General features: G+C 43.8%; 1 protein-coding gene across 1 annotated transcript in view; it reads right to left on the bottom strand.

Annotated features, from left to right (window-relative positions):
• Positions 1 to 24,288, bottom strand: part of LOC142661837 (espin-like) — a 127,614-nt gene that overhangs the window by 87,817 nt on the left and 15,509 nt on the right. Inside the window, exons 2-3 of the mRNA XM_075839450.1 lie at positions 21,311 to 21,504; positions 1,264 to 1,450 (exon numbers count right to left, since the gene is read on the bottom strand). Coding sequence (XP_075695565.1) covers positions 1,264 to 1,450; positions 21,311 to 21,504 — 381 coding nt within the window. The remainder of the gene's footprint in view (positions 1 to 1,263; positions 1,451 to 21,310; positions 21,505 to 24,288) is intronic.

The following is a 24,288-nucleotide window of genomic DNA, read 5'->3' on the forward strand; positions in this document are numbered from 1 at the left end:
TGCATGATTGTATTATCTGGGCACTATATGGGGGTTACCAATAAAAGATACTGTATATTGATCGGAGAGTCTGAAATTGCTGGTGGAATCACTAAAAATGTAGCAGTTCTTTGCCAAACTACACCAAGGTAAATAAGAGTTAAGGGGGTTTTACACTGGACGATTATCGGGCAGCCCAGCGTTCATATAACACTCGTTGCCAAGAATTTCCCTGTGTAAACGGCAGCGATCAGCAGATGAACGAGCAAACGCTCAATCATCTGCTGGTCGTATCGTTTTAAAAAAGTGAAATATCGTTGTCGGCAGCACATCTTGGTGTTTAAACAGAGATGCGCTGCCGATATGATAATAACGGATGGGGACGAGTGATCGGAGTAACGAGCGTTCGTCCCCATCCATAGCTCCGTGTGAAGAAGCAAACCAGCGCCGATCAATGATGTCTCGTTGATCGGCACTCGCTGCATCAGCCGATTATCTGCGTCAGGGTTAATCCCTAGCGTTCCGTCTGAGCTTTCCGTCAGAATGAAACACTGACTGAAACAAATTGAAACCATAGGTTTTCATTTGCATCACCATTGATTTCAATGGTGACGGATCCGGTGCAAATGTTCCGTTTGTCTCAGTTGTGCAAGGTTTCCGTCATTTTGATGGAATGAATACTGTAGTCGACTGCGCTATTCATTCCGTCAAAACCAATGACCTATGGTTTCCGTTTGTTTCAGTCAGGGTCCCGTTTGGACGGGAAGCTCCGACAGAAAGTCAGACGGGGACCCTGACGCAGATATGAACGAAGCCCAAGGTGGATGCCAACTGTCTCATATTAGGGGAAAAACGCCTTCCCAACTCTAAATAAGGCAATCAGATCAAATCCCTGGATCAACGTCCTATCTTCAGAATCTTGTACCTATAACTTGTATTATATTTAAGAAAAGCATCAAAGCCCGTCTTGAACTTGTTCATTGAATCGACCATCACAACATTTTGTGGCAGAGACTTCCATAGTGTCACTGCTCTTACAGTAAAGAATCCCGTCTCGGATTATGGTGAAACCTTCTTTCCTCTAGACGTAGCGGATGCCCCCTTGTCATGGTTACAACGTTATAATTTAGGGAACAAACTGGGAAAAACACACACTATGTAATGCCTTATGTAGGGCCTGATCTGGTGGTGTATGACACAGGGATGTAAAACCTGAACCAAATGATAAAAAAATAGGACCTGACACATTTCAGCTGATAAGAAATCGAAACACATTACACTTACCAACCAAACAATAACCGTACTGTGACCCATCTGTGCAGCTGCGTGTAATGAGGTCATTCCATCCAAGGCCCTTATGTGAGGGTCAGCCCCACAGTCTTTGACCAAATATTGAATGACCTCCAAATGTCCTTCCTGACAGGCTAAGTAGAGGGGTGTGGCACCATTCCTTGTCTGGGAATTTATAGCGCTAGAAAACAACATAATAGTTAGAATTGATACAATAAATACAATATAGAAACATTCAAAGATGTTAATTGTGGCTTTGGACTAAGAGGTTACATGACTCGGGGCAAATGTGCCCCAAATTGGGAGATTCTGGAAATTTTATGGGCGTTCCCGGATGAAATGGGTGGGGCTTAAAATGCAAATGAGAATTCAAATGTTGGGAGGTATGGCTGATTAAGGCGTGTACCACAGCTGGGAACCCCGGGAATCATCTGTTACCACCAGGGGAGGATGTGGACAGTGACATATTTCTACTGCAGTGGCCGCTGCAGGAGAAATGTGGTATTACATAGTCCCCATACAAATGAATGGGTGACTATGTAATCCATGGTCATACTGAGTCCTCCACTCTAGCTACTACAGGGGAGTCCTGAGTATAAGACCCCGCTCTATGATAAGCCCTAATAAACAGAAGTTTTTCTAATTGGATAACGTCTTACGACCGGTTTATGGAATGGTGAAACCAGACAGGGTGAAATTGGCCATTACCAATTACATTAAACATCACCTTTCAAATAAGGGCTGTATTTGTGTTCCTTTCTGTATTTTATTTTATTTTAGCCAAAAGGAAAATTGATCCAACGGACCACAGATACTGCTGGGTAAAGGAGTCCTGAATTTATTTAGGTACAACCATAAGGAAAATTCATAAAATTAAAAAATGTAATTCTTATTTAAAATAAACTTGACCTAACTCTTCTGTATAATCATCTTATCAAGAAGTATTAATACAATCTGCTTTTCTTGTACCATGGCGCAATTCTAAGACTTTCCACTAGATGGTGCTGCATTACACTACACTGTCACAATGCATTAGTGCCTGTACTAAACCAATTATACACATGTTTGAATGGATTAGTTCAGTCACATGGCATTTACCAATCTCCCTTTAAATGACTGGGAATTACAAGACTAACAGGGAAGGATGTACTGTATAGAAATCTCTACATGGCAGGCTTGGCAGGTAAGTGGCGTACCGTGCACACAAACATTAGAACATATATCTTCTAGAATTTCGAAATGGATTCTACATAAAGTGAAATATCCCCATAGCAACATGTGTCCTGTCTAATAAGATAACAATATGGCAAGTTTCCCAAAGTTGGTACGGAAACTTTGACTAATAAAAAAATAATAAAAAAAATGATTTTATATATATATATATATATATATATATAAGCTTTCACGGGTTTATAGAATTATTTTTAGTTTTTATCTCTGCAATCCGAGAGCCATAACTTTTTTTATTTCTCTGTCCACATAGTGGGCTTGTTTTTTGCAGGATAAGTTGTATTTTTTTTTTTTTTGCGTTGCCTCATTCTAGGACCCATAAGATTTATATTTTTCCATAGACGTGGCTCTATAAGGGCTTGGTTTTTGTGGGACAACTTGTAGTTGTAATTGGTACCATTTTGGGGTACATACAAGTTTTTGATCATTTTTTATTCCATTTTCGTTCCATCCACTGCGTCCACTGTGCGGGATGAACATCATGATTATTTTATATGGCACAGCTAACACCCGCTCATGATAACGCAGGTTCAGCTCCTGAGCCTGGGCCATCCCTGTGCTGTACATTTACAGCGTTATGTGTCGTGACATTGCCCTACACAGCCGCATTGTGCCAGATCTCATTATAGGGCCACATCCTGCTCTTTACACTATATTTATATGTACAGGTCTAATTTACTATAACAAGGCACCGGCTGAGAAATCCAGATAAACCCAATCTTCAGCTCCCCCCGCACACAGATAATAGGAGCCTCCGATTTACTGCCAGCTGTTCATGGATATCAGCGTAAGCAGGCAGCTCTGGTAAGGTTATGTATACGGACGATAGAGGTAATATATATATATATATATATATCATATTCTATTGGCAAACCTATAAATATCACCTGTATGGTCGGATAGAAGGACGAGCCACCGCTATTGTGCAGCTACAATGGTGAGAAGTAGAGGCCTTGTTCTCCCCAGAAATTAATGAAATTGTTTCTGCAATTCATGAGGAGACTCATAAGACTGCGGACCGATACACAGAGTCAGGAGGGCGCCATGTACAAGGCAAAGCTGCCAAGTATTCCGGCACGTGTGGTGGCACCAGAAATCCCCATGGTTCTGTATTACGAATCTGTAGCCACTCTGTGCCACCGTATGGTTCCTCCGTGAGGCACTGCATTCGATCTAATTTCTTTCTATGTACAGTATCTCTATATGTCAAACTATCTATCTCATATCGATCTAATATCTATCTATATTACTAACTAACATCTATCTTTCCATCTAATATCTATGTCTATCTATCTATCTATCTATCTTTCCATCTAATATCTATGTCTATCTATCTATCTATCATCATCTATCTATCTATCTATCTATCTATCTATCTATCTTTCCATCTAATATCTATGTCTATCTATCTATCTATCTATCTATCTATCTATCTATCTGTCTGTCTGTCTGTCTGTCTGTCTATCTATCTCATATCTATCTATCTCATATCTATCTATCTCATATCTATCTATCTATCTATCTATCTATCTATCTATCTATCTATCTCATATCTATCTCATATCTATCTATCTCATATCTATCTATCTCATATCTATCTATCTATCTATCTATCTATCTATCTATCTATCTATCTATCTATCTATCTATCTATCTATCTATCTATCTATCATCTATCTATCTATCTCATATCTATCTCATATCTATCTCATATCTATCTCATATCTATCTCATATCTATCTCATATCTATCTCATATCTATCTCATATCTATCTCATATCTATCTATCTATCTCATATCTATCTCATATCTATCTATCCTCATATCTATCTATCTATCTATCTATCTATCACCTACAGGGGCGTAGCTAGGGGGGGGCAGGCGGGGAACTTGCCCCGGGCGCAGTTCAGAGGGGGGCGCCAGCGCCCCCTCCTCCTGCACTATAATTGTACCTGTGTCGCAAGGACACAGGTACAATTAGAAGCAATGAATGACCGGGCACGTTCCGTGCCCGGCCATTCAGCGCCTCTCCACGAATTAAGCGACTGGTACCTTTTGTACCAGTGACGCTTCCGTCGATGAAAGGCGCTGACTGACTGGCAGGGAAAGTCATTCTGCCCAGCCAATTAGCGCCTTTCATAGACGCCGCGTTCAACCCCCTGGAGACCTGCGCAGAAGAGAGCAGGTCTCCATGGCTGCCGGACGGCGTGGGAGCGGGAATAAGGTGAGTTTGAAATTTTTTTTTTATTTTTTTTTAAATTGTAATAGAAGTGTGTGGCTGTATCTGCGGGGGGGGGGGGGGTGGGGTCTACCTACGGGGGGTGTCTATCTACAGGGCTGGGCTATATACAGGGGGACTATATCTGCTGGGCTATATACAGGGGGGCTATATCTACAGGGGAGCTATATACAGGGGAGCTATATACAGGGGGACTATATCTACAGGGGAGCTATATACTGGAGTGGGCTGTCTATAGAGCACCATATACAGGGGTGGGCTATATAGTATATAGCCCCCTGTAGATATAGCCCACCCCTGTATATGGTGCTCCATAGATAGCCCACCCCAGTCTATAGCCCCCCTGTAGATATAGTTGCCCTGTATATAGCCCAGCCCTGTAGATATATTCCCCCTGTATATAGCCCCCCTATGTATAGCCCATCACTGTAGATATAGCCCCCCTGTGTATAGCCCACCCCTGTATATAGCCCCCCTCTGTAGGTATAGCCCACCCCTGTATATAGCCCCCCTGTGTATATCCCAGCCCTGTGTATAGCCCACCCCTGTATATAGTATCCCACAAATAGCTCCCCCTATAGTGCTCCACAGAAAGCCCACCCCTGTATATAGCCCCCTTGTACATATAGTCCACCCCTGTATATAGTGCTCCACAGATAGCCCACCCTTGTGTATAGTATATACAGGGGTGGGCTATCTGTGGAGCACTATATACAGGGGTGGACTATCTAGTGGAGCATTATATACAGGGGTGGACTATATGTACAAGGGGGGGCTATATACAGGGTGGGCTATCTGTGAAACACTATATACAGGGGTGGACTATATGTGGAGCACTATATACAGAGGTGGGCTATATCTACAGGGGGGCTACATACATGGTTGGGCTATCTGTAGAGCTCTATATACAGGGGTGGGCTATATCTAAAGGGGGCTATATACAGGTGTGGGCTATCTGTAGAGCACTATAGGGGGAGTTATTTGTGGGACACTATATACAGGGGTGGTCTATATGGGGGCACTATCTACAGGGGGCTCTATGGCAGGCACTATCTACAGGGGGCTCTATGGCAGGCACTATCTACAGGGGGCACAGTGTGTGTGTGTGTGTGTGGGACATGGTGTATGGTGCTATTATAATTAGAGGTGCAATGTATGGCGCTATTATATTTAGGGGCGTAGTGTGTGGTATAATGATAACTTTATATTTATTTATAGGTGCAGAAATGTTGGAAAAGTGAGAAGCTGAAGACATGTGAGCGGCAAACTGCAGAAATGGTCTGTGACCGGGAGAAGTCATCATAGAGGTCTGGACCGGATGGAGAAAAAGAACTAGAATCTGAGACGTCACCGGTGAGTCACTTTATGTAAATGTTCATTCTGCCTCTAATCAGTAATGTAGTCACTGTATGATCTGCAGCGAGATGATTATGATAGGATTTATTTTTTGTGAAACAGCGACTCCCAGCATATCCTTATCATTGTTCGGGCCATGCTGGGAGCTGTAGTTTTACGCTGTACATACCTATACGGCAGGGGTTGCACAGCTGTATTTGTTCTGGGGCTGTATATATGTATCGAGCTTGGTTCTGGTGTTGTGTATAGAACCATATTGCTTGTGAAATGTACAAATAATTTTATGTTCGCGTTACATAAAAAGAAATGACACGTCGATTGGTAGAGAAAACAAACATGGCGAGGGGGAAGGAGAGGTTGGGGGGGGGGGCGCCAAACTGAATCTTTGCCCCGTGTGCTGGAGAACCTAGCTACGCCTCTGATCACCTATCTATCTATCTATCCTCATATCTATCTATCTGTCTATCTGTCTCTCATATCTATCTATCTATCTATATCTATCTCATATCTATCTATCTAGAAAATGCAATGAGAGCAGCACTTACAGGCTCATAGCCTTACTTATAATTCATAGGGTGCAAGCCTTTGGACCCCGATCTCCAGTTCCACATATATAGAAAAACAAAGGAAGGCAGCGCTCCACAGCAAGTAGTTTCAAGTGAACAATTGCATTTCATTCACACAAAATGCAATTTTTCACTTGAAACTCCACAAAATATCAAAAGTGAAATAAGTTTTATTCACCCATACGTGAATGCAACGTTTCAGCCACCATGGGCCTTTCTCAAGCAAGGGAAAGGCCCATGGGGGCTGAAACATTGCATTCACGTAAGGGTGAATACAGGGGCATAGCTAGGGGGGCAGGCAATGTGGCCCCCAATTAAGGGGAGCGCCAGGCCTGCTGCCTCTCTGAGTGGACGGCAGCAACACTGAAACCAGCCGCCACCACCCCCTCCTGCACTATAGCCGATGAATGGCCGGGTACGTTCTGTGCCCGGCCATTTAGCGCCTTTCAATGACTCAAGCGGCGCGATTACTTATTTGCGCTGCTTGCCTCATTGAAAGGCGCTGATTGACATCAGCGCCTTTCAACGACGCAAGCAGTGTGATGATGTCACCACACCGTTCGAGTCGTCCAACCCCAGCAGACCTTCTCAGAAGAGAACAGGTCTGTATTGACACCGGACGGTGCGGGAACGGGAATAAGGCGAGTATGTAAAGGCTTTTTGTTTTTTTATCCTAATAAAAATGGGAGTGACATTATCTACAGGGGGAGGCTCTATCTACAGCAGGGGCTATATACAGGGGTGGGCTATATGTGGAGCACTATAGGGGGAGCTATATGTAAGGCACTATATACAGGGGTGGGCTATATGTGGAGCACTATTTATAGGGGGAGATATATGCAGGGCACTGTCTACAAGGGTGGGCTATATCTGCAGTGGGGGCTATATACAGGAGTGGGCTATAAGTGGAGCAATATTTATAGAAGGAGATATATGCAGGGCACTATCTAAAGGGGTGGGCTATATGTTGGACACTATATGCAGGGGTGGGCTATATATGGAGCACTATAGGAGGAACTATATGTGAGGCGCTATATATAGGGCTGGGCCATATGTGGAGCGCTATATACAGGGAGGGCTACATGTGGGGCACAATTTTCAGAGGGGGCTATTTGTGGGGCACTAACTACAGGGGTGGCTATATGTCACTATCTACAGGGCTGGCTATATGTGGGACACTATCTACAGGGGCTCTATGGGGGGTCACTATGGTGTGTGCGGAACACAGTGTATGGCGCTATTCTAATCAGGGATACAGTGTATGGTGCTATTATAATCAGGGACAGTGTATGGTGCGATTATAATTAGAGGTGCAGTGTATGACGCTATTATATTTATATTTGGGCGTAGTGTCTGGCATCATGAGAACTTTATCTTCGTTTATAGGTGCAGAAATGTTTGAAAGGTGAGAAGCTGAAGACATCTGAGCGGCAAACTGCAGAAATGGGCTTGGCCGGGAGAAGTCATTATAGAGGTCTGGACCGGATGGAGAAGAAAAGAGAAAAAGAACTAGAATTTGAGACATCACCGGTGAGTCACTTAAAGTAAATGTTTATTCTGCCTCTAATCAGCACTGTAGTCACTGTATGATCTGCAGCGAGATGATGGGTGGTATGATTTTTATTTGTGAAACCGCATTTCCCAGCATATACTTACCTTAGTTTGGGCAAGCAGGGAGCTGTATACAATTTAGTACAAACCTATACGGGTCACTAAATTGAGCTGTATTTGTTCTGGAGTTATATACACTACCGTTCAAAAGTTTGGGGTCACCCAGACAATTTTGTGTTTTCCATGAAAACTCACACTTATATTTATCAAATGACTTGCAAAATGACTAGAAAATATAGTCAAGACATTGACAAGGTTAGAAATAATGATTTTTATTTGAAATAATAATTTTCTCCTTCAAACTTTGCTTTCGTCTTGGAATGCCCCATTTGCAGCAATTACAGCATTGCAGACCTTTGGCATTCTAGCTGTTAATTTGCTGAGGTAATCGGGAGAAATTTCACCCCATGCTTCCAGAAGCCCCTCCCACAAGTTGGATTGGCTTGATGGGCACTTCTTGCGTACCATACGGTCAAGCTGCTCCCACAACAGCTCTATGGGGTTGAGATCTGGTGACTGCGCTGGCCACTCCATTACAGATAGAATACCAGCTGCCTGCTTCTTCCCTAAATAGTTCTTGCATAATTTGGAGGTGTGCTTTGGGTCATTGTCCTGTTGTAGGATGAAATTGGCGCCAATCAAGCGCTGTCCACAGGGTATGGCATGGCGTTGCAAAATGGAGTGATAGCCTTCCTTATTCAAAATCCCTTTAACCTTGTACAAATCTCCCACTTTTCCAGCACCAAAGCAACCCCAGACCATCACATTACCTCCACCATGCTTGACAGATGGCATCAGGCACTCTTCCAGCATCTTTTCAGTTGTTTTGCGTCTCACAAATGTTCTTCTGTGTGATCCAAACACCTCAAACTTCGATTCGTCTGTCCATAACACTTTTTTCCAATCTTCCTCTGTCCAATGTCTGTGTGCTTTTGCCCATATTAATCTTTTCCTTTTATTAGCCAGTCCAGTGGCGGACACAGACTGCAAAAGGCCCCTGTGCAGATAATGTGCCAGGGCCCCCCCCCCCCACCCCGCAAACTTCTCATGGCCGACGGTCCGCTTTCAGCTGCATCGCTGGGTCTCCTAAGTGACCCAACAATGCAGCACTAGCAGCCGGGGCGTCACTAAGGCTGGGTTCACACACACACTATTTACGGACGTAATTTGGGCGTTTTAGCATTGAATTACATCCGAAAATGCGGCTCAAAAGCGTCGGAAAACATCTGCCCATTCATTTGAATGGGTCTTACGATGTTCTGTGCCGATGGTCATTTTTTTTTACGCGCCGCTGTCGAAAGGCGGCGCGTAAAAAACTGCCTGTCACTTCTTCAGATGTAAATGGAGCCGTTTTCCATGGACTCCATGGAAAACCAGCTTCAATTACTTCCGTAGTGGACGCAGCAAAAGACGCCTGCACATGCCATTACGGCTGAAATTACGGTGCTGTTTTCTCCTGAAAACAGCACAGTAATTTCAGCCGTAACAGACGCTGCCGTGTGAACATACCCTCAGGGCTTAAAATGTCCGGGAAATAGCCCCAATACATATGTGTCCGCCCCAAAAAAAAGTGTGTGTATAGGAGACAGCATAGCATATCTATAGCACTACGACCCTATAAACTATGGATAGGATTAGATACAGTGGCTGAGCAGACAGTATCACACATGATAGGATTAGATACAGTGGCTCAGAAGGCAGTATCACACATGATAGGATTAGATACACAGCTCAGCAGACAGTATCACACATGATAGGATTAGATACAGTGGCCCAGCAGACAGTATCACACATGATAGGATTAGATACAGTGGCTCAGCAGACAGTACCACACATGATAGGATTAGATACAGTGGCTCAGCAGACAGTACCACACATGATAGGATTAGATACAGTGGCTCAGCAGACAGTATCACACATGATAGGATTAGATACAGTGGCTCAGCAGACAGTACCACACATTATAGGATTAGATACAGTGGCTCAGCAGACAGTATCACACATGATAGGATTAGATACAGTGGCTCAGCAGACAGTATCACACATGATCGGATTAGATATAGGGCCCAGCACAGTATCATACATGATTGGATTAGATACACAGCTCAGCAGACTGTATCACACATGATAGGATTAGATACAGGGCCCAGCTCGCTGACATTGCGGCTCCAGCGCTGGACCCAGGAAAGGTAAGAATAATAATTTTGCTTCTTTATGTGTTACTGATTATTTTTGTGTGTTTGTGTTTTTTTTACAGGTTCGGTTGTTGGACTTCGGATACGAGGACTTCAATGACGGCGTTTTTTTTATTCTCAATAAAATGGTTAATGAGGGTTGTGTTTTTATTTCAATAAAAAAAATTTCTATGTGCTTGTATCTTTTTAAACTTTATTATCACCGCCTTAGTAATGGCCGCTGGCTGATTGACAACCTCCATTACTAAGGCGAGGCTTAATGTTAGCCGGTGCAGAGTCTACACTAACCCCCATTATTACCCCGGTACCCACCGCCACCAGGGGTACTGGGAAGAGCCGGGTACAAACCAGTACCCGACCAGCTGTAGTGACGGGCAGGCACCGGGGTGGCCGCAGGCTGGTAGTATTAGGCTGGGGAAGGCCAAAAACAGTGGCCCTTCCCACCCTTGTAATGCTGCCTGCTGCTGCTGTGTTGTATCTGGCTGGTTATGAAAATTGGGGGGGACCCGACATCGTTCTTTCCAATTATTTTTTAAATGACGTGGCGTCCCCCCCATTTTCATAACCAGCCAGATACAATAAAGCAGCAGCAGCCTAGCATCACCAGGGTAGGAAGGGCCACTGTATCTGGCCTTTCCCCTCCTGATAATACCAGCCTGCGGCCACCCCAGTGGCCGACCATCACTACAGATGGTCAGGTACTGGATCGTACCCGGCTCTTCCCAGCACCCCTGGTGGCGGTGGGTACCGGGGTAATAAAGGGGGTTAGTGTTAGCCTCTGCACCGGCTAACACTAAGCCCTGCCTTAGCAATGGATGCTGTCAATCAGCCGGCGGCCATTACTAAGGCGGTAGTAATATAGTTTAAAAAAAACCACAAAGACATAGAAAAAATATTTTATTGAAATAAAAAAAAAAAACACAACCCTCATTAACCATTTTATTAATAAAAAAAAAAGCTGTCATCGAAGTAGTCCTGGAATCCGCCGTAGTCCAACGACCGAACCTGTAAGAAAACACACAAAAAATGATTAGTAACACATGTGTTAGGGTATGTGCACACACACTAATTACGTCCGGAATTGACGGACGTATTTCGGCCGCAAGTACCGGACCGAACACACTGCAGGGAGCCGGGCTCCTAGCATCATACTTATGTACGACGCTAGGAGTCCCTGCCTCGCTGCCGGACAACTGTCCGGTACTGAAAACATGATTACAGTACAGGACAGTTGTCCCACAGCGAGGCAGGGACTCCTAGCGTCGTACATAAGTACGACGCTAGGAGCCCGGCTCCCTGCAGTGTGTTCGGTCCGGTACTTGCGGCCGAAATACATCCGTCACTTACGGACGTAATTAGTGTCTGTGCACATACCCTAAGGCTTAGATACAGGGCCCATGTGTGATACTGTCTGTGGGACCCTGTATCTAAGCCTACCACAAGGTAGGCTTAGATACAGGGTCCAGCAGACAGTAATCTTATACAGTATAAGATTACTGTGTGCTGGGGCCCTGTATCTAAACCTACAGTGTGGTAGGCTTAGATACAGGGCCCAGCAGACAGGATCACGCATGGGCCATGTATCTAAGCCTACCATGTGATTGGCTTAGATACAGGGCCCAGCAGACAGCATCACACAATCTGTGATCCTGTCTCATGGGCCCCCTAAGCCTGCTACATCGTAGGCTTAGGGGTTGTGCAGTCCCTAAACATTGATGGCCTATCCTCAGGATAGGCCATCAATAGCTGATGTGTCGCCCGGGACCCGCAAATCAGCTGTTTTGAAGGGGCCGCAGCACTCGTACGAGAGCTGCTTCCCCTTCATTTCACTACTCGCCCACACTGTGAATCGCCGAAACCGATTCACAGTGTGACCGGAATGAAGTGACAGGAATGAAGGGGAGCAGCTCTCGTACGAGTGCTGCGGCCCCTTCAAAACAGCTGATTGGCGGGTCCCAGGAGTCGGACCCCGCCAGTCAGGGCTATCTTACCTTCCTCTTCGGCCGCGGCGGGAGTTCTGTAGTCTCGATGCTGTGCGCGGCGGCATAGCGCTGTGACGTCATGCGCTGCGCACAGCGCCTGACGTCAGGACCTCCGCTGCGATCCGGAACCAGGAAGGTAAGTAAAGTATGTTACTATAGTAACAGGGGCCCGCGGCCCGAGTTACTATAGTAACTTTTTATTGATGTGGTGCGGGGGGCCGTGGGCCCCCCTGGCTTCGGGGCCCGGTCGCAATTGCGACCGCTGCGACCCCTATAGCTACGCCAGTGGTCCACGGGCCTCTGTCTCAGTCCTCAGCATCGCGCAGCTGAGAACTGAGTCGGCCAGCAGAGGAACGGGCCCCCTTCCCACGCGGGGCCCTTGTGCAGCTGCACCGGCTGCACATGCGGTATGTCCGCCCCTGAGCCAGTCTCAGATATGACTTTTTCTTTGCCACTCTGTCCTGAAGGCCAGCATCCCGGAGTCGCCTCTTCACTGTAGACGTTGACACTGGCATTTTGCGGGTACTATTTAATGAAGCTGCCACTTGAGGACCTGTGAGGCATCTATTTCTCAAACTAGAGACTCTAATGTACTTGTCTTGTTGCTCAGTTGTGCAGCGAGGCCTCCCACTTCTCTTTGTACTCTGGTTAGAGCCTGTGTGTGCTGTCCTCTGAAGGGAGTAGTACACACCGTTGTAGGAAATCTTCAGTTTCTTGGCAATTTCTCGCATGGAATAGCCTTCATTTCTAAGAACAAGAATAGACTGTCGAGTTTCACATGAAAGCTCTCTTTTTCTAGCCATTTTGAGAGTTTAATCGAACCCACAAATGTAATGCTCCAGATTCTCAACTAGCTCAAAGGAAGGTCAGTTTTATAGCTCCTCTAAACAGCAAAACTGTTTACAGTGGTGCTAACATAATTGCACAAGGGTTTTCAAGTGTTTTCTAATCATCCATTAGCCTTCTAACACAGTTAGCAAACACAATGTACCATTAGAACACTGGAGTGATGGTTGCTGGAAATGGGCCTCTATACACCTATGCAGATATTGCATTAAAAAGCAGACGTTTGCAGCTACAATAGTCATTTAGCACATTAACAATGTATAGAATGTATTTCTGATTAATTTAATGTTATCTTCATTGAAAAAAACGGTGCTTTTCTTTCAAAAATAAGGACATTTCTAAGTGACCCTAAACTTTTGAACGGTAATGTATATATGTACTGGGCTTTGTTCTGGTGCTGTATTTATGTACTGAGCATTGTTCTGGTACTGTATATAAGTAATGAGCTTTGTTCTGGCACTGTATATATGTACTGAGCTTTGTTCTGGTGCTGTAATACGTACTGAGCTTGGTTCTGGTACTGTATATATGTACGGAGCTTGGTTCTGGTACTGTATTTATGTACGGAGCTTGGTTCTGGTACTGTATTTATGTACCGAGCTTGATTCTGATGCTGTATTTATGTACTGAGCTTGATTCTGATGCTGTATTTATGTACTGAGCTTGATTATGGTCCTGTATATATGTACTGAGCTTGGTTCTGGTGTTGTAGTTATGTATTAAGCTTTGTTCTGGTGTTGTATAGAAGTACTGATTTTGGTTCTGATGCTGTATATATGTACTGAGCTTTGTTATGTATATATGTAATGAGCTTGGTTCTGGTGATGTATATATGTAAAATGTACAAATGGTTTTATGATCGAGTTACATTAAAAAAAACGTGTGAGGGAGGTGGGGCACCAAACTGAAACTTTGCCCCTAGTGCTGGAGAACCTAGCTACGCCTCTGGATGAATAAAACTTATTTCACTTTTGGAATTTTGTGGAGTGCTACCTATTCTTTTTTGATATATAAATGTGAGACTGAAGGCTGAGGTCCTGAGGCTTGTGCACACACGTTTAAAAGGGAATGTGTCGCTAGAACTTTTTTTTATTTTTTCAGTTAAACAATTATTTAAGTGATTAAACATTGTTTTAATTTTTTCACAAGTCAGGAAATATTATAAATTAGATTCTAATTTATAACATTTCCATCTGCTGGCCACTAGAGGGAGCAGTTCCCAAAATTGCAGCATGGTTAATGTGGTAAAGCAACCTCATTGATTTATGCTGCAAATTTGGGTTGGACACACTCTCTCTAGTGTCCTCACACAATCCCCCCTCCCTTCTTATGGCTAATGCCAGGAGAAGGAGGGGGTTTGAATCTTCAAACCTCCTACACGGTGTGCTGCCATTTTCTGAGCGACTGCACGGTGTAGGAGGATTAGATACAGTGCTCAGCAGACAGTATCACACGAACATAATACACACATCACATACACAAACATAAATTACCTGCTCCTGCCGCCGCTGCTGCCTCCGCTCCTATTCCTTGAACATATGGCCGGAAGCCGCGGCCGGAAGTCGTCATCTTACTGTCCGGCAGCAGCTTCTGGTCCACATGAAAATGGCGCCGGATTTTGCTCTGCGAGCTAATTTCTTTTTCTTTAAACTTGCATTACTACAACTTGTGAGATCTGACACTTTCATGTGACAACTCCCTTAGACGTCAATGGAAATTGACACTGTTGCAGAACATTTTCATTGACTTCTACAGGGAGAAAAGGTAAGTCTGAATGACAGGAAAGCTGCGTCATGTAACTCGAGTTTGGTGAGGCGTGTGCCCCAAGTTCTGGGTATTAGGGGGGTGCCACTTCTCTGCCCAGATCACTCTTGTAAGGAATTGTTAGCCAAGCGATTTTCTAACATATTGTGAAACGTCAATGCAAATTTTCTGCATTATTATTGTTTACTTTGCTTGGGAAATAAGATTTTGATGGGGTCATCTGTTTCTACACGGACAGGAAGCTGGGATGTCGGAACTCCACGTATATGTATTGGTTACATCTTATTAATTTACTACAGATCAGCCTCGGCGTTGCCATGACGGCTACAAACAATACAGTCTGGAAAGCAAGCGCTTGTTATCATTGACTGTCCCTACCTAAGCTGATTAAGAATTAACAAGAAAACGCTGCAGACCCGGCAGACTGAACTTAAAGCATCGATTCACCTACCGCCATATGGCGACAAGACGAAGACAAAATGTGGATAACTTTTCGCTTGTAATAATCGACGTCTCGGAGAGAACATGCCAGACGCTTTACGGACAACTACAGCAAATTTTTTTACAGAAAATTTGTTTATGTGCAATATAAAAAACGAACCCCGAAAAAAAACAAAAAAAAAAAACGGATAAAATGACTCTATATTACTTTTCCTTAAAGGGGTTTTCCACCTTCTAACACACGATAGGTCATCAGTACATGATCTGTGGGAGTCCGACACCCGGACACTGCACAGATCAGATGGTCCGGTGCACCGGACGTACATGCCGGAAGCACTTAGCTCCGGCCACAGAATAGTGGCCGAGCTGCAGTACTGCAGTATTCAAGTGAATAGGAGCGGACCTGCAGTTCTACAGCACGGCCGCTATGCTATGCACGGAGCTAACTGCTTCCGGCTCCGTACATAGCATTATGTGCCATAACACCCGGTCCCCGCAGGCCAACGGATCGGCTTAACAGTGCGTGGTCCGGGTGTCGGACCCGCACCGATGATATACTGATGACCTATCCGGTGGATAGGTCATTAGTTGTCAGAAGGTGGCAATTTCTAAATTTGGAGCCATTGTGACTTATTCTATTTAATTTTTTTACTTTATATGACTAGGATTGTTACGATACCAGAATTTGGACTTTCTGATGTGAGGCACGAGGTGAGATGAATTTTGAACCTCCACGTGCCTCATATGAATAGTAATTAACCCCATCATGTTCCTCAGTCATAATGGACAACATTGGGTTAATGTGTGAGGTACATGATGGGGTTAATTAGTATAAGGCCAGATTCACATGAGTGTGTGCGTTTTGCCCGCGCAAAAGATACATAACAGCTCCGTGTGTCAGCAGCGTATGATGCACGGCTGCATGATTTTCGCGCAGCCGCCATCATTATGACACTCTGTATGTTTGTAGCACGTGGTGCTTTTCTGTTTTCATTCATAGTTTTTACTGCTGTTGCGCGAATCACGCGCTGCACACGGAAGTGCTTCCGTGTGCTGCGCGTGATTTTCACGCACCCATTGACTTCAATGGGTGCGTGATGCGCGAGAAATGCACAAATAACGGACATGTCGTGAGTTTTACGCAGCGGACACACGGACACACGCTGCATGAAACTCACCGACTGTCTGAACGGCCCCATAGACTAACAGAGGTCCGTGGGAGGCGCGTGACAATAACGCGCATTGCACGGACGTATATCACGTTCATCTGAATAAGCCCTTAATGTGAGGCACATGGAGGTTCAAATTTCATAATACCTCATGCCTCACATTAATAAAAGGGAAAGAAAGCTTTTTTTTTAAATTTTTTATAACTGCACAAACATTATAAATGACACTATAAATTTGTTATTACGGTCGCGCCGATACCGAATGTGTATATTTTATGTATTGAGACTTTTATTGGCATATATCTATACATGGATAGTACATGGGCAGTTGTTAGGACATACCCAAGTATGACCTAACAACAGGAAATATGGTCAGACAGCCCTGGGGTCCTTCAATGGACCCTGGGCTGTCTGCCCATATATGGTATGTCTCTCGATCACCTAACGGATTCCTTGCAATCCAAAGCGCATCCCCCCTTCTCATCTTCCCCTTAATGCTGCGGTCAGCTTTGATCACAGCATTCAAGGGAAAAGCGGTGGAGACGAGAGGTTTCTCTGATCTCTGCCATTAGAGCGGGGCTGCGGCACTCCTGACAAGTGTGCGCACGCGTTCAGCATGAGGGGATTCGGCAGGCGCTGCACTAATGGGCGGCGGCACAGGCACTGAAAACAGAACATGTGGATGTTTTGTAGTGCGCCCACCATGTTCTGTCTTCAGTGCCGGCGCTCATTAGTGCAGCGCCGGCCGTATCACCTCATGCTGACCGCGCTCGCACTTGTCAGGATCGGGGCAATGGCTGTATTACACGTGTATTACACAGCTGCAGCCCCGCTCTCACTACATTCATGTGCTACAATATGAATAGTATCGAAATACATGAATTAACGGTATTGAACCGTTTAAGGGTGTAAGGCACCAAAATAGTATCGATATTTCGATGCATCGTGCAACCCTATATATGACCATATTACGGCTCCATCTATGACATTCATATAAAAGATCCAGGGAAGGGATTGGATCCGGTCCTGTGAGATAAGGAAAACCTCTCTCAATAAAAAAGCTTTCAAAAAGGCTTTGCGGATCTTATAGGATGGGATCCGATCTCTTAACTGGATCTATATACGACCATGTGCACGGAACCGGAGGGCCATTATGTGCTCAGAGCAACAGTCGTGACAATTAGCTAAAACTACATAAGGATTAATCAATTCCGCACCCTCCAACATACTGTAATAAATACGGACCATCCCCCTCCCTCCACAACGTAACAGCCGATTCTTCGTATAGGCCCCTTTATGAGTGTCCCCACAATGCTCCGATTACAGAAAGACCGTGGAAGGAATTTATTAATACTGGCATTTTATACGATTTAAACTACATAGGTGTTAAATGCGCCAAATTTATTAAAGGGCGCACAACTCTTTATTCCTTTGGCACATCTTGGACCGTCCTAAACACCTGAAATTTAAATCTACGAGCAGCCATAGATTTGAAATATAATTGACAACATTTTTCTGGTGTACTTAATAAATATGCCTGTCATTTGGCCCCGCCCCCTTATTCTAACCACGCCCATGCGAGAATATTTTCAGATTTTAGCACAAAAATGTGTGCGTGGAAATTTGTGATTTTTTTATCTCACGAAAAGCCGATAATATATTCCTTCCTCTGAAGCCATTTTGCCAAGGAGAGCGCTCCCGTAATAAAGACAATCACAGCGCTCCCATAATAAAGACAGTCACAGCGCTCCCATAATAAAGACAGTCACAGCGCTCCCATAATAAAGACAGTCACAGCGCTCCCATAATAAAGACAGTCACAGCGCTCCCATAATAAAGACAGTCACAGCGCTCCCATAATAAAGACAGTCACAGCGCTCCCATAATAAAGACAGTCACAGCGCTCCCGTAATAAAGACAGTCACAGCGCTCCCATAATAAAGACAGTGACAGTGCTCCCATAATAAATACTGGGTAGAGCACCTGCTGTTAGGCTCTTCCTTAGCCCTATTAAAAGAATGTGGCAGCGCTTGAAGGGGTTCTCTGATTTTGACAATCCCTACTTGTTAGAAGGTTCCTTGACAATAAGCTGATCACAAAGTGTCCCACTTCTGGGACCTTCAGCAATCACCTGTAAACGGTGGGGAAACCTGGCAGTAAGTGTTACATTTCTCTGCAGCACCACCACAGGGGAAATGAAGCATTACACAGTCTCCATTCATATCAATGGATTGTCTGTGTCAGGCTGGGTTCACACAAACTATTTTCAGGCGTAAACGAGGTGTATTATGCCTCGATTTACGCTTGAAAATACGGCTCCAATACGTCGGCAAACATCTGCCCATCCATTTGAATGGGTTTGCCGACGTACTGTGCCGACGACCTGTCAGCTGTCAAACGACGACGCGTAAAATGACGGCCTCGTCAAAAAAGTGCAGGACACTTCTTTGGACGTAATTTGAGCCGTTTTTCATTGAATTCAATGAAGAACAGCTCTAAATTACGGACGTCAATGACGCCTCGCAAAATGCGAGGACGAGCAATTACGTATGAAATTACGGAGCTGGTTTCTCCTGAAAACAGCTCCGTAATTTCAGACGCAAATACAGTTTACGTGTGCACATACCCTAATACAGGACAGGATAGGACAGGACAGATTCTCCAGAGAGAGAGAGAGACTCTCTTTGTATCCACTAATCATTCTGACCAAGAGATGACGATCCTGAACAGGGGACCTACTTCAATAACCCCAGAATACCCCAATAGGGTGTATGAAGATGGTTTTTCGAAACAGGACAACCCCTTTAAAGGAGGAGAGCCCTGTCAGTGAGCAGCTAAAAGTACGCAATGTATCTGACCTAGAACCCGCAGGCAAAACTGCTGGAAAAAAATGCACCAAACAAGTAACAAAAAAAAAAAGCTATTCCGCAGAATAAAATTTCAATTTGCAGATTTTTTTCTGCATCGTGGGCATGAGATACGTTAAAAGCTCATCCGCTTTGCTGCTACTGTAAATGCTGCGGAATTTCCACTCAGAATTCCGTTGTGGAAATTGTAACGCTCAATTTTTAAATTTAAGAATGTATTTCCAGGACTAATAACAGAGGGAAAGCACAATACAAAGTTCTAAGAAAACTTGCACCGGAATTGTTATTATATAGGGAATATAAGAATTTACTATAACAGACGTGACATGAGATCGGAGTTGTTCTCTTTAAGTAACCAATGTATTTAATGGTAATAATATCCCTAATGGACAACCCAAGGTATGTAGAACGAGCGAACCAAACTGGAGGGGAGCAAGAAAACAAAGACATGGAAAAATCCGCAGATATAATTAGTGTTAATTTGTGCCTCGATCACACAATCCTCCTCACAGGCACTTCAACATAAAATCAATTGATACATCGGCCTATTGAGCCCTTAATTGTGCTGAAGATGGAATTTCAAGAGTTTGTAAAAGAAACTATCATCATCCGCAGGAAGCATTGTGAAGAGAAAGCTCTTACCCGAGATGAATAATTTATGTGGCATCTAAACTAAAACGCCAGGTGACTAGTGCAAAAGCAGAAGAAAAACAGAAAATGCAAAAAGGTAACACAAATATAGTCAACAAGAAGCAAACACAAACATACGCCACTCAATGGCCAGAAAAGAGCAGCGGACAAGTGACCGGCAATGTCCTGCATGTTTTATCCCCCCCCCCCCCCCCCCAAAATAAAAAAAATATGCCAATGTATGTCTATAATAAGAAATAATAGATTATTTGTAAAATAACCCAAAAATGAATAAATCAGATGTCTGTTCACATGAGGCTATTCGCTGTTGCACCTCTTGGGCACTACTATGGCCAAGCTCCTGTATCATGGCCTACCTGAGGATCTTCTGGATCTCTGGTGGATCAACTTCGATCCACCATTTAAAACGATCCCCAGTCAACAACCCTAACTTTCCACCACCCCGATCCCTGGTGTGAGAAGATATATTAAAAAAAACAGTAGAAAATCCAAATTTATAATAGTATGGAGGACAATTATAAAGGGACGTATCAGCAGAGACTGACATTATTTAAATTATAAACTTATTTTCCTAAAAATCAATGCTTTTTTTTTTTTTTGCTATTCACACAAGAAAAAAAATCAGCTTGATATATTATAAATTTTCACACTGGCCACTACAACAGTCACAATAGGCGGACACCTTCTGTTTTCTACAGATCACTGGTAAGCTTTACTGTATAGATGGGGACAGGATGAGCAGAGGCATCTCATTACCAGTTAATACTAGATCTATTGTACTGCTGGAGGCTTAGATAAGAAAGTATAGTAGCACTATACATACAGATTAGACTCTGTATACAGCTCCCCTGTAACTCCCTGGCCTCTGGGGGCTGTGTTCTATCCATTTCTAAAGAGTGTAATAGTCTATGTCATTTGTCTTTCAATTGACCTCACACACACACGACGGGTGTGTCTCCAATATGGCTGTACCCAGGGAAGTTTTTAAAAATAAAATAGCTACAACATTTTTTTTTTTTTTTTTAAAGTACAAACACATTAGTTGTCTTCTATAGACTGAAAACTAATTAATGAAACTAAAATATTTTAGACAGTCCCTTTAAATTCAGATATCAGTCTCTTACTTTGGACAGTACTCTATGAGATGCTGCAATGTAGGGAGATCTCCTTTGGCCGCTGCGTAGTGTACAGGGAGTGCTCCGGTGTCTGTCGTTACCATCGCATCATTAGTTCCAAATCGTAATAACCAACCAATTATTTCATGGTGTCCAAACCTGGCTGCTAAGTGTAGAATAGTGGCACCAGAATTATCTTTGTCCTGGAAGATAGAAAAAAAAATAATAATTATTATTGAATACACACCAGGTCCAGTATATATTTATACGTGTATTCACAAAGACTTATGCGTTACCAAAAAAACTGAAGCTTAAAAAGGGGGTTATCCGACTTCTTGCTTATTTTTTTAGAAACAGCTGCAAATGACCTTAACAAAAAAACAATCAGTACTCACCTATTCCTAAAACCCGAGCGATCCAGCACTGACGCGCCGGCGGTCCTCCCGGTGTTTGTTTACATGCAGCCATCATGTGACTACTGCAGCCAATCAGAGGCTTCTGTGGTCACGTGCCTTATACCTGGCATAAACACTCAGTAGTGTGCGCCATAATGTCAGGACTATGACACATGATCACTGAGGCCTCTGATTTGCTGCAGCATTCATGTGATGGCCGCATGCAAACCAACATCGGGAAGACTGTCGGAGCATCAGCGCTGCATCGCCGGGGGGGGGGGGGGGGGAATAGGCGAGCACGGCCTCTTTTTCTTTTGGGACATTTGCAGCAGTTTCTAAAAAGAAAAGTATAATAAGTAAGATACCCCTTTAATTGATTTGAAGCATTTTCCTAATGTACTTCATACAGCTACGGAGCTTTGTTTCTTTAGTACAGCGCATACTTGCTCTGTTCCCCCTACATAGAAATCTTAGTTTGTTACTACTAGTCTGTTTCTACCACTAGGGGGCACTGTATGTGGCTCTTATATAGGATAATAGGAGCTGTACACATTTGTATACAGATCGGCCCCCTAGTGGCTGCGGCAAAAAGTTTAGATTTGTACATGTATGGGTGTGGGAAATATATAATCTTGCATTGCATGGGAAAAGGTGGAAGTGGAGATGCACGTCATAATCTGCGATAAAACCATGATGTGCGGAGACAGCCTGACTTAACAGTGAGTGCCTAATGGTTGCGTACTCCAAGGCCCTGTGGCGTGTAGCCCTTAGTATTCACGTACTGAATAGCACTGGTGTAAATAACACAGCCCAATCACGAAGACAGCAAATATAGCTGCCCTGTTCCTAAACTCAGTGCAGGAAGAAAAAAAAAGAAGAATAGAGCAGCTCTCATGTGACAGCCGCTCTCTTCTTTGTGATTTGTGAAGAGAGCAGTGTGATCAAATTGTGAGAGGATATGGATGCTGTAGTCTAAACAGCTACCTCTCCCCCTTGCACTAACTGCAAATGCAGCTCTCCTCCATTTCTGCCTGGGAACTCCACAAAAATTTATCTGACACCCGTTTTAGTGCAAATTTTCACAAACTGAGCCCCTTATTTTGTGTTTCGGCTTGCTGGACATTGCTGAACATCATGGACACCCACGATATTACACCTGGTTAGCCTCCTAATGGGCTTCATGTATGAATACCAGAGCAAACAAGAACTGTAGCTGTTGCCCATAGCAACCAATCAGAATTCAGCATTTATTTTTTTCCCAGCAGGTGTGAAAATGAAAGCAGTGATCGGATTGGTTGCTATGGCAATGCTACCAGTTCTTGGTTGCGCAGGTTTTCATACATGAGGTCCATTGAGTAAATAAATGTTATAAAACTTTTCATCCCATAAAGATCTTCCTATAGAGCGACGCGGTGGAGAACCTTTTAATTTGCCACCGCATCTTTTTCCGCCGAGCTGTCCTGCCGGCTAATCCTCTGTCTCTCTCGCACACCATCGTTTTTTTTTACACAAATTACCTGTAATGCTTTTAAGCTATAAGCACATCACATGATTTCACCATCCATCCGACATTGCGAAAGCCGATTAACTGCTCATTTACATTCATTGCGTGGTGTCTCACAATCCGGTACACTTCCTCCAGCGCGCGGCTCCACTACAGGGCAATACTCATCCTATTATTCAACATGGGGCTGAAGGGTTAAATTGTCTATCGCTGGTGACTGGACTTTCCCACACTTTAGTAATAGAAACTTATATTCGCTCCAGTGATGATGTTATTATTTATACCTGCTGATCGACACTTATAATGGTTCAGTCAGTGAAGATTCTTGAGGTATTCTCTTCTGTCAAGTTTAACAATTCTGTTTCTGGATAAGCTGTGTGAAAACCAATATGGCTGCCACAGAGGTTCTTACTCCTGAACTGCATACAGTTATATTATACTCTATACACCGAACACTACAACCCCCAACATGACCTGACCACTGGATATGATCATAATACAATTCTATTATACTCCATACATAGAATTGTGCTATAGTTATGTCCAGTGGTCATGTTGGGAGTTTTAGTGTTCTATTATACCCTACACATAGAACACTACTACCCCCAACATGACCCGACCACTGGACATGACATACAGATGTAGCCATCTTCATCTTGACTTTTAACGCATTAAGTACACCGTGACAAAACTTGAAACTTGACTTTTTTTTTTAATGGCTTTTGTTGTGCGATATCACGCCGCAGCACGTTATTAGTCTAGATAAACTTGGCTACATCCATAATACAATTCTATTATACATAGAACACTGCAACCCCCAACATGACCGACCACTGGCCATGACTGTAATACAATTCTATTATACCCTACACATAGAACACTACAACCCCCAACATGACATGACATAATACAATTCTATTATACTCTTTACATAGAACACTACAACCCCCAACATGACCCAAATATTGGAGCAATAATTGTGAAAGAGATCAGAAGCACAAGGTCGCAGGTTCATCATATGGAGGAGTAATAGAAGTCGGGTTATATAATGAATGGTGAGGGGACACATCCGGTATTTGGGTATTACA

The sequence above is a fragment of the Rhinoderma darwinii genome, chromosome 10, assembly GCF_050947455.1.
Source record: "Rhinoderma darwinii isolate aRhiDar2 chromosome 10, aRhiDar2.hap1, whole genome shotgun sequence".
In the NCBI taxonomy this organism is placed as follows: domain Eukaryota; kingdom Metazoa; phylum Chordata; class Amphibia; order Anura; family Rhinodermatidae; genus Rhinoderma; species Rhinoderma darwinii.